Genomic DNA, 16,603 nt, shown 5'->3' with positions numbered 1-16,603 from the left:
ATGCGTGTTTTTTTTTGTTTCAGCTAAAAAACTGTTTTACAGGGCGAAACCCACTCAATTGTCAAGATGAGGACAAATTGAAGTGGGGATCTGACCCCTGTGTCCCCCTCCGATTTCCATGAAACTTGGAAGGTGTGTGTATAAACGGGCCCAAATGAAGAAATACGTGTTTTTTTGTTTCGGCAAAAAGTTGTTCTAGGGGGCAACCTCCTCTCAAATGTCAAGATGAGGACAAATTGAAGTGGGGATCTGACCCCTGTGTTCCCCTCCGATTTCCATGAAACGTGGCAGGTGTATAGTAGGGATGGCCAGATCCGGATCCTAGCGGATCCGAAATCCAGATCCAGAACTTTTTTATTTTAATTTGTAGAACTGTAACTGTAGAACAATTGTATAATTTTTGTATAACATTTCTATCTTGTTATATGTGTTAAAGGTTTCATCCTGGAATGGAATGTCTCACATTTATGTGTTTTCATCCCCCCCCCCCTCAAATGTCAAGATGAGGAGAAATTGAAGTGGGGATCTGACCCCGAAACTACGTAAATGTGGCATAGGAAGAAACAAGGGGCATACGGCCTCTCTATACACCTATCAAATTTCATAAGAATCGGAGGGGGACACAGGGGTCAGATGATCCTCACGTCAATTTGTCCTCATCGTGACATTTGAGGCGGGTTTTGCCCCCTAAAACAGTTTTTTAGCCGAAACAAAAAAAAACACGTATTTCTTCCTTTGGGCCCCGCTATACACCTGCTAAGTTTCATGAAAATCGGAGGGGGACACAGGGGTCAGATCCTTACTTCAATTTGTCCTCATCTTGACATTTAAGGGGATTTTGCCCCCTAAAACAGTTTTTAGCTGAAACAAAAAAACACGTAATTCTTCCTTTGGGCCCTTCTATACACATTTGAGAGGAGGTTGCCCTCTAGAACAATTTTTTTGCCGAAACAAGAAAATACGTATTTCTTCATTTGGGCCCTGCAAGTTTCATGGAAATCGGAGGGGGAGACTTAGACCTCCCTTGTAAGTGTATTAATTAATTACAAATCGCGCACGCGCGCACACACACTATATATATATATGTATATTAGCAGGTAACAATATGTTATAAGCACATTCTTACTTTCCAAAGAAGCGCATGTGGGATGGCAAAACGGATCCGGATCCGAAAATTCCGGATCAGGATCCAAAAGTACCGGATCCGGATCCGAAAGTACCGGATCCGGATCCGAAAGTTCTGGATCCGGATCCAAAAGTACCGGATCCGGATCCGAAAGTACCGGATCCGGATCCGAAAGTACCGGATCCGGATCCGAAAGTTCTGGATCCGGATCCGAAAATTCTGGATCCGGATCCGAAAGTTCTGGATCCGGATCCAGATCCGGATCTGAAAATTCCGGATCCGCGGATCCGGATCCGGATCTGAAAATTCCGGATCCACGGATCCGGATCCGAAAAATTTTAGGATCCGGATCCTTAGGATCCGGAACCAACCGGATCCGGATTTCGGATCCGCCAGGATCCGGATCTGGCCATCCCTAATTTGTAGGGATACCCACATTTCAGGGTTGCAAGGTGTATGTAATTTATTGCATATGTTCGAGAATAACCAACTTTCTCCTTCGTCGTTAAAAGTGCCTTAGTGTGATAGCCTGAGGTGAAACAAGTCTGTTAGTGACACATGACACCAACAGTGTTGCCAGTGCCCCTCGTAATATTGTGAAAACATCGATTTTTGGAACAGCCCATTTATTTCCTTCTGCAATGTTTTTGAAACTTCGTCAAAGTAAAAAAGTGGCATATATCAAAGCTTTACAATGTAACCTGTATACAACCTCAATTAGTCTATATCAATACAAATGAGAAACAACAGAAAATTGGGTCATGTAGCTTTAGAAAATATGCAATAAGTTTAATGATTATATTTTTTAATTTAATGAAAATAGTACATATTACAGAAATTCAGAACTTGAATGGGGCCGGTGACCAGCCATACACCTAAAAAAAATATATACGCGGGCCATATTTAGGAATCAAATATCTCCATTATTTGAATTTTCCACATGCTGGAACCAATTTTATATTACGGAAAACATCGAAATCTATCTTTTAAAAGGTAACAGTTCCGAATGTCTCATGATTTTTTTTTTTTAAATTTTCCTAGCAGGAAGACTAATTATCATAGAATTTTGGCAATCATTGTGACACGAAATTTGAATCTTCCTTAAAATAATGAGCACTATTTGGGTTCGAAAAAGTTATTTCTGTTGAAAAAAAAACTTCAAAATGACCTTAATCATACACGCTTCGCACGGGCGAGGTACTCTCCGGTTGACAAGCGACAGTAGGCTAAGTATCGTAAACTAGTGGGAATGAATGTAGAAATAAATCGGAACCTTAGTAGAGTGCATTCAGTGTCTTTATTTTATTTCTAAGACAACCAAACCTGACATTCCTAACCTAACCACAAAAGCATATATTCACAAAATCTTAAGTAATCGCTAAAACTCTGCAGTATGTGATAACAGACATAAATCGAAATCGAACCATGTAAGAGTTGCATTTGTAGCATGATGAAATCGTAATAAAACAAAAGGAACTTGGGCTCATTTTCACCACTTTTCAGCATAATTTCATTCTACACGCAAACAATACGTAAAATTACTATCGGCATGAAACCAACATTCCTAACCTAACAATGATCTGTGACCAGCGTACGGTAATTCCTCTAATTAGTTTTTAAAAAATAAATTCGTTCTACATGCACAAAACACGTGCATATTCGAAAAATGACGTCACTGATACTGCAAAAAATCACTAATTTCTGGGGTGTAACACATCTCTGCAATGTAAAAACTACGACAATGAGCAAATGAACTAGTTGATCAGGTTGCTTCTGAACGGGTCGCAAACGAAGGACTCAAATTCACAGAAACGGGTTCCGGGGGAGGGGGGGATGAAGTAATGAGTCCCTTTCTTTTTACTCGGCGTCCGCACCCGTCCAGTGTGACGTCAACCACAGACAGTTATGTGAAATTCTGCTCTTCAAGCTTTATTGCAGATCCAAAACCAATGAACTGTCCGAAGCGACTTTTACATAAGACAAATGTACATAATGTAGTATAATCACATATTATTCTTGTAAAATTAAATGTCAAATGAAAGTGGGTAATTAGTATCTCTTCTCATGTTATATTTTTTTGTGATTTTGATATAATAGCAGAGTAAGAAACAATGTTTTACAATTTTTGGCTATATATTTTGTATTTGTAAAATCTATTAATGTACCTGTATTGTAATGTAAGTATTGACATGTCCTATATTACCATGTACTGTAATTTGTACACACCGGTAGTCCTTGGACGCAAATAAACTAAACTACACACCAACCTGCTCCGTTTCATGTATCAAAAGAGAACGGGTTCCGAACGGGTGTGTTCTTGCAGAAAGAAAATTTCCTCACCACACACAAAGCTAAAACAAACTTTTTTTCCGCAAGAAATTCTGAGGATAGCTGGTGCGTAGGTTTCATCTTGAGTAGCTTGTTCTCTAAGGAAAAATCTCACGCCTCTCCAAATTCCGGTCTTGAACAGGTTCACAAGAATGAGTCGCAAAATGAACGGATCCAAGAACCTAGATCCGAGAGTGAATAAATATAGAATTGAAATGCGAAGGAACCATAATTTTGTACGTAACAGACTAGAAGTCATAATGACGAGAGGAAAAAGTTTCTGAACTGAATCTTTTGGGGGGGACTGGAATCACAAGAACCGAATTTGGAAGTGGAAATGAACCGTTCATTCATTTTGTAACTGGTTCTCCTGCAACTCCAAAATGCGCGTAAATTCCAGAAAATATCCAAAATTCCCTGACTATTCCCTGACCAACCAAATTCCCTGACTTTTCCGTTTTCCAGGTTTTCCAGTCGCGTAGCAACCCTGATTACAGACACTAGTTGGGGTATTTCCAGATAAGACATTTTTAGGTGGGAATTTTCCTGACAATGTCCCTGCATAGAGCAAGTCGGGGGCTCACTGAGCCTCTAATCAATGAATACCTAGGCAACCCTGTGGAGGGGGAGAGAGTAGCTGAAGCATGGTGCTGATTACATCCCCTCAACTATGGCAGAGGTCTAGAATGTGTGGGGAACATCCTCACACTCCCTATGCATCTTCATGGTATGGTGATATGCCAGGCTTTTCTACTTTCCTTTTACCTTTATAAAAAAAGGACCAATTGTAGGTGCACTTTGAAAGCTTTGAAACTTTTTTTCGTTCATTTCCTTGTAAATGGTTGGCTACTGCATGATAGTACCTTTGCATATTTATAACTAACCTACATGAAGGCCTGTCCCAAACTCAATTTCCTAACCTGCAACCTCTCCTTGTCAGTGTCATAGACCATGTGTGGGAGATAAACATTCTGGTATGCATGTGTTGTGAAAGCCTATAACTGTGAAACCAAGCATTTCTGGACTATTTTCATTGTTTACATAAGAGGAACACATTCATGAACTTATTTTTGGGACACCCTGTATATACATACATACTTTGGCTACAACGTATGTTGGAAATGATAACTTTGCAGTTCAATGAATTTGTCCATATATATCACCATGTTTCTAGCAACCCTTTGGAGTATTCCCATCTCAATCTCTCGGCGACATCAATGATGTTCATCTTCAGCTTATAAGGTGTGTGGATTGTTTTTGTACACACTTGTGCCCTCACATCACCCACGGTTTCAAAGAACAAAGGGCTGATGATAAGTCACCGTGAGAAATCGCACCATATGCCAATTCTCGTAGAATGCAGAGGAGACTATGAAGGGACTCATCACACCAGTTTTTGCATCCAAGGAATTCATTCCCTTCCTCACCAAGTGCTTTATCAATGGAACAATACAGGAATTGAGTTACCACCACAGGCTAAATATTTGCACAATTACTTACTAGTCAAGGCATGGTCCAGTTTTACATGGATCACATTGTATTTCAAGGTTACACTACCTGGATTACTTGCAGCTCAGAACTTGAACTAAAAGTCTCATATTGCTTTGAGCTGACTGCTTATATGATTAATTTATACCATATTCATATTGCAAATGAAACATTTTATTGCCAAGAAACAAGATGATGTGGCAAGTTAACAATTATCAGGACAGCCTACATTGTTAGTGATTGATTAATGTTTCATAACTTTTCCTTTTTTTCACCCAGGATATTGTAAGCAAATATTTCCATAACTTAGTACCCTTGTAAACAAAGTTTTCATATTATTGTATATTTGTTTGTGTCGAAAATTGAATTGGCAGTTTCCTTTGTTTACCCTCTTAACCTTTCTCATTGATTACACTGGTACACACTCTTTATTGTGAATGAAATTAGAAACATTTTAGGGTTACTTTGTAATTGCAATTTCATCACCATTGTGAATGTACAACACCATTGACCTACTCTTCCCTCATTACATTTCACACAATTCTCCGTGTATTTCCGCAGCATTATGACCTTTAGCCTTAAGAAATTTGATCACACACCGTACTTCTCAACTGGTGGGATTTGTAATGGCACATCTATTTTAACGTGCTCAAACTTGCACAATAACCAACAGCTGACTCATGAAAATATGATTGTTAGGTCGCCAATGGACCAGTTGATGTTATTGACCACATATCCTTCTGCAGCACAGTTTGTGAATCATGCAAATTGCCACTTAGAATTGCTTTTCAACTTCTGAAATTCTGAATGTTTCTGTAGATTAAAAAAAAAAAGGTAAAGGGCTATCCTGTGGTTAGCATATGCCATGAAGGCATACAGGGGGTGTGGGGGTAACGCCCCACACATTTTTGTTGATGCGGTCATGAGTGGGGGTGATATGATCAGCATCACGCCCCTGACTGCCTTTACCCCCATGGTTTCCCCCAGGTACCCATGTCATTCGACACTGTGTGGGTGCTGGGGCCGCTTCCAACATTAGAAAAGTTCCCAGATTTGAACCGACTGGGGATCGAACCCGGGACCTATAGTATGATAGTTAGACGTGTTACCGACTGAGCCACCGCAGCCACTGTAAAGATTATTTTTATTAATCACATTAACAATGGGATTGAATTACCTTCAGAATTGAGACAAAAAAAAAAGTTTGAAAACTTCCTTCGGCCAGGAATTTATCATAAGACCTTCACTGCTTTCCTAACCAGTATGCTAAGACAGGTTAAGGAGCCACTCAATCATGTTACATGTACAAAATATGGACATTTTCACTGAATCAATATGTAAATATATAGATAAGTTATTTTAAATAAATAAATTAATGAATAAGTGTGAAACTGTTTTTTATAGTAATTTGTATTTTGTCATTAAAGGCTCTGAAATACAGTTGATTTTTCATTAAAAAAGCTAAAAAATGTTTACAAAGGAAGATTCAATACATAATGAACTGCTGTACAGATATAAAATGAACCTTTTTTTAAAAAAAAAATGTGATTTAAAACACATATACGTTAACAATAACATTCAGAGTTTCAAAAATACAAATAATTTAGATAAAGTAAAGACAGGTTTACAAAGGAAGATTCAATACACAATGAACTGCTGTACAGATATAAAATGTATCTTTAAAAAAAAAATTAATGACACATTTAAACACGCATACGTTAACAATAAAAATTTACATCTCTCATTCCTGGAAATAAAAAAATTTCAGACAAAACCAATTTTCTTATTCAAAAAATTTCCCTCTTTTCGGTGGGCTTTCTTCAGACTGGAAAATCTCAGCATCAGACCCTGAATTTTCCCCTTCACCCCTACAAACATAATGAAATAGTCAATGCAGAGAAATTATAGATAAGCAAATATTTGACAATATAACACAATGTATGCAAAGACAAATTACTGTAGTCATTTATTTAAACATGAGATTGATATTCAGTGGAAAATGAAAATGAATAGATTTGAAGAATTATGAATACAGACTTAATAAATAAATAAATAAAACTATTTACTCAGTAACCTGTGCCCTCAAACAAGTTGTGCATCTTGATTTTAAGGAACTCTTGAAAAAAGTGTTTTTAATCTCTACCACCGTAAGTCTTGCATTTTGGTGGGAGAAGTTTTCTGGCCTTGATATTTCAAAAGTAAGAGGTTGATTTCTTTCGTAATTTGAATTTGAAGGTTAAGAATGTCTTCCACAACAATTACCACACAGAGTTGAAAATGTACAATTATATCTTTGCATTCTTATCAGGAAGTCCTCAAGACAAATAGCTTTCTTTGAAGGCAAGTGTGAGTTGGCACATTTCGACAGACAATGCAAACTTCAATCAACTTCTCCCACACAATAATGCAGCTTTCTTACAGTGTTCTGAAAGTTTCACATTTTTCTAAAAAAAATATTCCATTTGCAACATCTGTTAAGAAGCATGACTTACTTGAAAAGCAAGCACTGTGTTTTATAAATGTTACGCTTCTCCAACATATTTGGTTGCTGTATAATCTTGTGACAAGCTTTATAACAAGTCATCTAAGCTTAAGTCTTGAAAACAATCTTCGTGCAAAAAATGTCTTAAAATTTTATCTATCAGCAGATACATATACAGAGTTTCTATAAATTAGTTATACAAAAGTAACCGTTAATTGTGAAGAAAGTGTGTGTAACAGAAATGGTTTACACATGAATACAGCATATCTTCAAGTTTATTGTTGCACTTAGTTTCAGATGCCGCCACTGGAGGTGTGAGCATTTGTTTATCTTACACAAGTACTGGCTTGGATTGATCGTGGTGGAACGATTCCATGGCCACCTTGGTCACCTGAATGGCCCCATGGATTTCTCTATCTGGAGTTACATTAAAGAACGACTATTTGTTCCCCCTCTTCCCAGCAACGTCGACGAGGTGGCCAAGGAATTGTTCCATCACGAACAATCCAAGTCTGTACTTGTGAAAGATAAACAAACGCTCACGCCTCCAGTGGCGGCATCTGAAACTAACAATGTGCGACAATAAACTTGAAGATATGCTGTATTCATTGATGTATAAACAATTTCTGTTACACATACACTTTCTTCACAATTAATGGTTACTTTTGTATAACTAATTTATAGAAACCCTGTATATCTATGTAGTTTTCAGTTATCACAACTTCGAAAGGTTGTAAGTGCAATGCTTATCAAGTGCGTTTAGAAGGCAATCCAAAACATTTGTAGAAACATGGCAGTGTTGTGAAACCATATTAGTGAATTTAAAGATTAAGCTAAATTCCACATTCAAGATGGTAGATTTTTTAAAACTCCATGTCCTTTAGAGTTTAAAAATATTACAAATAATTGTAGGGGAGGAAAGGTTAAATTTACTCAAGAAATTCCTCATCGTGGAGCCCATTTGGCACATTAATACAACGTTAATGGAAATATGCCAAAATATAGCACTTGTATGTACAGTACCTAGAATCCTGTCAAGTATAATTGAAATTTGTTTCATAGTTTATCATAAAAAATAATATGTAGTAGATTCCTAAGTAATCTATTGGTTCCAGCAATAGGTATGTATTATAGTACCACAAAAGACCACTGACAAACCATTATCTGTTTGGATTTTTTTCTTAGAAAAATACACAAATAATTTGAACTAAATTTTCCTTAAAATGTATGTACACCCATTCAGCAGTGTTTGACCCCTATTTAGCGCATGTTGCCAAAACTGTTTCCTGCACTAAGAGAGACATAATATCTATGCACAGTCTCTACAATAAAACAATATTTACCTAGCTTGCTAGACTAAGGCAATTAGCACTTATCATGCTTCTTATTTAATATTGCATATTCCAATTAATTCAATTTCTTGCGACAAACTATTTGAACTTTTATTAACAAAACTTTGCATGGTTATAGGACCCTACGAGTACTACACTAAATGCATGGTCATGAAAATAGGCAGCTGGGCAGAATTGCACTGGTGCCACATGTGGAAAAAGCAAATCGAGAACAGGACAAAAGTCTCTGGTTCCCATGCACTGTGTGGCAACATCAACCGCCTGCGTTGCCTAGTTCGAGCATCACAGACAGACCTCTCTCCGGGGCACTTGTGTCATCCCTGACCTTTCGAGCAAATACTGTCAGTTTGTATCACACATATTACAAAGACCAACTCTACAACGAGATCTTTCATTCTCTTAAACCTCCGTCCGAACACACAGGGTTGTGCTCCACCATGGCAACAGGGCAAACTTCTGCCTCCTGCCTAATTTCATGCCATGCATTTAGATTTTTTTAGTTGCCGTTTTATTTTGATGACCTCAGGGCTCTTGAAATAGGATTTTTTCTTGTAAAATTTTAATTTCCTCCTATTTCTGTTTCTTTGGGAAATAATAGATAACATAAATTTCCCATAAGTACCTCTGCTGCTAACAAGATAGGGATGAGTATTATGTACGTAAGTGAGAAAATACTGAAAATAGCATTATGATTAATAGGAAGGTAAGTACAGTATATGCAAGAAGAATGAAAAAAAAAAAAGCTCGCACAATTATGTATCCAAACTATTAGATAAAATCAATTACTCACCAAAGTTTTTTAGAACAGCCTTTCTTGTGGTTTTGTTCTTTCAATGGTGACCTTAATACTGGGTAGTTTGAAGTGGAGCAGTTTGAAGTTGAATCAAGTACACTTGGATCAGCTGAGTTACTGGTCTCCTGCAAAAATATGTCTCAGTGTAACATATGCCTAATGAACAAGAGAATCGTTGCATGTCCAAACAATAAATCCTTCAGTTAACATTTTGAAGAATATTTTACCAACAAGCCAAAATGAATCCTTTCTACATTTAATTACAATTAATATTACTAAGGTTGTGTATATTTTCTTTTCAAATTAAAACTGAGTGGGAACCTCACTTGCTTTGCCTGAACAAATTCACCAACTTTCCTAATTATTTCTAAATTTCCAGACCATTTCAGTAATGCTTCAACTTACCTTTTGTGTAGAAATACGAAAGTAAGGCTGCAATTTCAAGAATTCCATATTCTTTAATAGTTCATTTTACAACCATCTTTGTATCAAATTATGATTTACATGTGAGTCAAAAAATCCACATTCATTGCTAGCACAATGGTACTTTAATATTGCCAGACTTTTCCAGGACAGTAAAACCCTAAAACTGAGGCTCAGTTTGACCTCAGGCCTGCCTTAGCAAAGACTATTACAAAAATGTTTGACTTAAAAAAGTCCTGCTACCATTCTATGCAATGAAAAATTACTTCTGCTTAGAATTCCTCCTGGAACATTCTACAAAATAAAGTTTCTCGTAGCAATATTTCTGGAAGTGATCTACTGACCGGGCAATTATATTATCTTCAGTTGATCTATCTGTCATGTGGTCTCCAGAGTCCATGCAAGAGTAGGCAGGAGCAACCAGGCAGACTATGCTTTTGCTGTACATGGTTGAGAGTTAATGGCAGATGTGCATTACAGACCAAATATTAAGTGTGAGTGGTTGTCTACTACAAATGATTCTTGGTGTTGTGAAGCTGTGCAGCACCTTGAGAGGTTCAGTTGGGAATAATGTTTGGACCATCACCACTACATCTCTGAGCTTACATCCAGCAACTTCCTGCATGAAGCTCTCTGCACTGTTACATCTGAACCAGTAATCAAGACTTTGGATGAGCCACAGCACCTTCCTAAGTTTTATGCAATATAATAAGTGTGTCTATGTTGACAAACTATGTGAAAAAGTAAAATAGGTGTGTATCTATATTTGCTCTCCTGAATAAGAGTTCCTGTTGATAGACACTTATTTTAAGACAGATTACATATATATCCTACCAGAGTTGATAAAAGTCCAGGAACACATAACTTCTAATGAGTTCTATTGGGTTCCCTGTAGGATCTGAACCTTTTCTCCCACACAATTTGAATTCGGTATAAATACATTTTGTTTTATTGAAAAAAGGTTCCTGGACCAAAATTAAATTGACCCATAAAAAAAAGGTTCCTGGACCAAAATTAAATTGACCCAAAAAAAAAGGTTCCTGGACCAAAATTAAATTGACCCGTAACAAAAGATTCCTGGACCAAAATTAAATTGACCCGTAAAAAAGGGTTCCTGGACCAAATTTAAATTGACCATAACAAGGTTCCTGGACCAAATTTAAATTGACCCATAAAAAAAAGGTTTCTGGACCAAATTTAAATTCAGCCAGAAAAAAAGATCCTGGACCAAATTTAAATACATACTTTAAGCATAAAAAAGGTTCTTTACAGCCTAAAACCCATTTACACTTGCTGATTTTTCTCTCCTGCACAGGAATTGAATTTATTTAAAATTCCTGGACCTTCGACCCAACCCTGGGGTTGTTAAAAATCCAGAAATCCATATATTATAATGGGTTCTATTTGGTTTTGTAACAGAATCGGAACATTTTCTTCTCGCACAACTTAAATTCGGTTGCATATTATTTCATTTCAATACGGAACTTGGATCCTATTTAAAAAAAAAAAAAAAAAAAAAAGTTCCTGGGATGCATTTAAAATTAACCTGGAAAAAAAAAAAAAGGTTCCTGGACCAAATTTAAATACTTTACAGATAAAAAGGTTCTTTATGGTTCAGAACCCATTTACACTAGCAATATTGAATGGTTCTCTAATACTAATGGGGAAGGAAGGAATTCTAAGCAAACCAAACTTTCATGTCAAAGTCATTTTTAAAAAGTCATTGCCCAGCTTTCAAGTTGGTCAACCAACACACTCTGGAGACCAGACATATTCTGATTTGTGCAAAATGTCAGAACTTAGTATTGCGACAAAGTACGTGATGAAAGATGAACATTAAGGTAATAAAACTATTTCAATAATACAGTAACTACATGAATAGGAATATCTTGGAACTAAATTTCTGTAAACTGACAATTAAATATTTAAGTATAAAATAAAGTCATTAACATTCTGAAATATCTCAGTATCCAAAGAATCTATGGCTTTGATGTATTCCAAATGGGTGATAAGAGTGTCCGACAGCTCTCTCCCTAGTAGTTGAAACATTAGTGCTCTTGCATTTGGTGGCAGTGGTCCCAGGTTTGATCCTTCAAATATTTTGGTGCTGACCAAGACACCCAGCATCGTGAGTACAATTAGGGAGCTACTTGAAAATAAGTAGCAAGCTCAACAACAAGCCATTATGCAGGCCCTGGGCCTCAAAAACATGTTACGCAACAGAATTTAGTTGTTTTCATGGTGTCAAATTAATAATAATAATAAAAAAATGATGTTATAATAAGTAAAGATACACACACACTGTCCACATGGTGAGGGTGGAGGGAGCCAATCTGCACACAGTTTGAATCTACCATAATTGAGATTGTATGATCAGCAACATGCTCTGGCTACCTTTTACTCCACCCTAGCCATTTATAAGAGGCAGAGATATGCAAGGGAAAACAAACTTACCCCAAACCACCTTCCCAGAAATTTGAACTTCTGTGTCTTGCATGGGAATTGTATACCCTCCATACTGGATAACCAGAGCTCTGATAAAATGCAGGTTGAAAATCAAATGAGACTTTCCTCCAAGAACACTGAAAGTTCATTAGGGCATTTATTTTTTTGTTATGCTAAAATTGTGGAAAATTTCTTACCTCATTTGTACTTCTGTTCACACATTTCTCCACATTGCACCTACAATTCTCTGAGCAAAGGTTACCATTTTTCTTGCAACCACAAAGTTTGTTTGAACAACGTCCCTTGCTGCACGTACATCGGCTGGTAGAATCTCTCTTCTTGTCGGCATGCAAGACATCCACTTCAGTGCTCATCTAACAAAACAGAATGTAGAGGTTAAGTAGAAATATGTTAAGTTCCTAATCTAAAAACTGAGTTGGCTTTAAGTTCCTTTGATAAATATACTGTCTCAGAAGTTCATTTCAAGACAAATGCCACAATCGTAATTCATGTTCAAATATAGCAACTTAAGTAATACTACAACAGTTGTTTGTCTGCTAGTTTTATGCTACTGTAATATTATGTAATGCATGTGGAACATCAAAAGATTATTCTGCACTTTAAATATTATCTTATGTGAATCAGGCATGGTATTCACTTTGAATTTGAAAACATGTAATATCAATGATACGGTTCTCTCGGGATATCAGCCTGGTGAGTTCTGGATAGGCTTCAGAGCTTTCGAGAGCTGTCACTCCCACCTTCAGGGATTGGAGAGAAAAGTTGGGGTATGGTTATATGTATTTGATGTGGGAGGGGTACGGTGTAGGTGACGGGCCGCTCACAGTCTACTATCGCTAACCAGGCTGGGTGCAGTTCTAGTTCCGTGTCCCTGTTCAGGTTTTCCTTTTCCCTATGGATGGCTATTGCTTCTTTAATGATTCTGTCCCAGTAATTTGATGACTTGTTGATGATCTTGGTGGCATCAACTTTACAACCAATATGGTGGTCAACAATATGCTGGACCTGCGCTTGACACACACAGCTAGGGATCTTCCTGTGACTAACCTATTTCTTTCATGACCAATTATACCCAGGATAACTCCTTTCCATTTTGTAGGGGGTGTTAAGGGACATTTGACTCGTCATAGTTCATATAATGGGGCTTTTATCAGTCACATAGTTACACATATTATTTTGTATCTTCTGATCCTTTGCAGTCCCAGAATGATTTTTTGATATGTTTTAGAGTATGGTATGAGGGACCAAATATATTTTTCACGATTTTTGGTGATGACATGTTTCGAAATATTCAAGGTCAAGGTCACGTGACAAAATTCTATTTTATCCAAAAAAAAATTATGCAGAATGAATGACTGTTGGTAGTATTCTGTATAGTAGTATGGGTAAACCGTTCTTTTAGAATTATCTTTTAGCCTACATGGCATTTTTAACGTCATGTAATTTTAAATTCCATATCCCAATACCCTTTTTTACCTAATCCTGGATTTATTTTTACATATATGACGAAGTATTTTATATACTGAAAAGAAATACCTGAAGAAGCGAAGCGTATCTTCGCAAAACGTAGTCTGCAAGGTGTTTTACGACTATTATACTCACTCACGTTAAGTTTTTTATACTTTTTATACTGTGAATATATTTAGTGAGTAAACTCACAAATTTTCAAAATGTCCCTAAAAAAAGTACTTCCATTTTATTGCATACTGGATTAGCAAGGTTCATGCAATATAATTGAAGGGTTAGCTGGAAGAAGGGCATAAGCCAGAATAATCTAAAATTATCTTCATCCTGAATCTGCTGGAATATGACAATATTAGTGTATATTTGCCTTCGGAATACATCAATATTGGCATATTCCAGCAAGAGATGCAGGGTGCATATAGTTTTCGTTGATTATATTCAAAATAAGTTCTCTTACTTACACCCTTCATCCATCTAACCCTTCAATCTTGACAAGCTCTATTTTCACACATTTCAATGTAGTCTAAAAGCTTTCATCTGTACAACAACTTACTTTCATTTTTTGTAACCTTTTGGCTACAGGGGTTTCCCTCCAGTCAGGATCTTCATCGGTGTTGTCGTCTGTATCCGATGGATCATCTTGGAAAAGTTCTGCAGGGTCATACGGTTGTTGCACTTTTAGTTTTGTTGTAGGAACTGTCATTGGAATTTTCATATCTATTTGAGGGAAGAAAGAGGCCTGCAATATAAAAGGAAAAAATGTACTAACTGGTATTTTAACTGCATTGCACCACCCCCCCCCATTTTTTTTTAAAAAAAAATTATCCAGTTTGAATAAAGTTTACTGCAAAGACATTCCATCACAGAATGTACATGTAAAAGTCCATAACGAAAAGTCAATTTCAAAATACTGTAAACCCGAACTACCTGCTAGTTTTCTATATCCAAAGTAACTACCTGTACCAGAACATTAATCCCAGCATTTAATTTTGGTTTCCTGTCTACAGTACTTACATTGACAGAATGGGGTAGTGAAGCTGCAAATGAACAGACCAAGCGTGTCCAAGGTAGACATATGAAGTGGATAAGGCCAGAAAGAATACCAATGAGAGCATACTATGGAAGAGTGGGGGGAAGTTTGAAGGAAAGACTGATCTGCCTGTATAAAGTCAGGTAGTGTGTGTGTGAAAGGAGAGAGAGAGAGAGAGGGGGCATAACTTCTATACAGTTCCAGACAGACAATGACAAACTGAACAATGCTTAGAAGCATATATTTTCTGCATGCACTTCTGAATTGCCAGACACACACATGAATATACTATTATAATATAAATATTTATATTGCATATGTGAAACTTTCGATCAAATTTGTGATATTTTAATCACCACTAAACACCAAAATATCCTTGAATCCAAAATGGTCACTTTTCATGCTGTAATTTCAAACTTTTCAACTTGAACATTTATTCCATTCACTGCTTTTCTGAACAATCTAAAATCTTATCAGCAGGAATTTATTAAAAAACTAGTGCTGGTAAATGTGGATAGCCATGTAAGTACATAGTAAAAACTCACTTTTCCTCTTCTGACAGCTGCAGCTGCAAGTTGTTCCTTCAGCTTCTCGTTCTCTTCCCTCACCTCTTGCAGTTCATCATGAATTCCAGAGATTTTTGAGATTTCACCTTTTACAACCACAAGGCTCTCTCGTAAGCCAGCATCCATGCTTTCAGAGGTCTCAAAGCTTGTCCCAGATATCTGCTTCAACAGTGTAAGAACCTGAAATAAAGTTTTACATTACACATTAATTCATGTTAGAGGGGATAAAAAACGCGGTTGATAATTAGAAGACTTTAGCGAGTACCAAATGATTTCCGCAAAACTTACTTTTAAAGGTTCTACCATTACTGGGACTATGGTATGGTGGAGATGTAACATGAGAAATGCCGTACTTTTGGCAGAACTGTTGGAATTCTAGTGATGTGGAAGTCTGACTGTTATCGGAGACTATAGCTTTAGGTACGCCTAGGTGCGCACATGACTAAAATCCAAGGCACAGTCTCCTTTGTATCTAGGGTGTGGACTGGCCACACGTCTGTCCACTTGCTGTATGCATCAACAATGAGAAACTTGCATACTGCGAGAAAGAAATGATCTACGTGCCACCTTTCCAAGTCTGCAGAAGGAGGAGGCCACGTAGATGACTGTACACTTTGAACCTTCGGTGCACTTGCTCTGCACGTGGAACAACATGCAATGAATTCTGAAATATGTGCTGAAATCTTCGGCCACCAAAATCTAAAGTGACAATTCGGTGGCCTCTGCCACCATCCACTTGGTTTTCTCCGTCTGTCTGCAAGGAGCACATTATTTTAAGTTTCTCCTTCCTTTTCCTCAAGGGAGAGAGGGAAAGACAGAAAAAAAGGAAAGAGAGAAAAGAGAACGAAAGAAAGAAAACAGAGAACAAAGAAAAGAAAACAAAAGAGAGAACAAAAGAATAGAAAACAAAAGAGAACAAAATAAAAGAACAAAAGAAAAGAGAACAAATGAAAAGAAGAAAAGAGAACAAAAGAAAGAAAACCCCTTTTTTCTTTCTCTCAGCTCTCTCTCTCCTGAGAGAGAAAAAGATAGAGAGAGAGAGAGAGAGAGAGAGAGAGAGAAAGGAAACAAGGTTGGGAAGAAAG

At 37.0% G+C, this 16,603-nt stretch overlaps 1 protein-coding gene across 1 annotated transcript in view; it reads right to left on the bottom strand.

The window, feature by feature from the left end:
* Positions 1-6,397: 6,397 nt before the first annotated feature.
* The window catches only part of Klp3A (kinesin-like protein 3A), an 80,302-nt gene continuing 70,096 nt past the window's right edge, over positions 6,398-16,603 (bottom strand). The window contains exons 17-21 of the mRNA XM_083143798.1: positions 15,498-15,698; positions 14,476-14,661; positions 12,635-12,811; positions 9,567-9,694; positions 6,398-6,810 (exon numbers count right to left, since the gene is read on the bottom strand). Coding sequence (XP_082999924.1) covers positions 6,726-6,810; positions 9,567-9,694; positions 12,635-12,811; positions 14,476-14,661; positions 15,498-15,698 — 777 coding nt within the window. The 3' untranslated portion in view covers positions 6,398-6,725. The remainder of the gene's footprint in view (positions 6,811-9,566; positions 9,695-12,634; positions 12,812-14,475; positions 14,662-15,497; positions 15,699-16,603) is intronic.

The sequence above is a fragment of the Lepisma saccharinum genome, chromosome 1, assembly GCF_977018435.1.
Source record: "Lepisma saccharinum chromosome 1, izLepSacc3.1, whole genome shotgun sequence".
Taxonomy (NCBI): domain Eukaryota; kingdom Metazoa; phylum Arthropoda; class Insecta; order Zygentoma; family Lepismatidae; genus Lepisma; species Lepisma saccharinum.
This window is presented reverse-complemented; position numbering and strand designations above follow the sequence as displayed.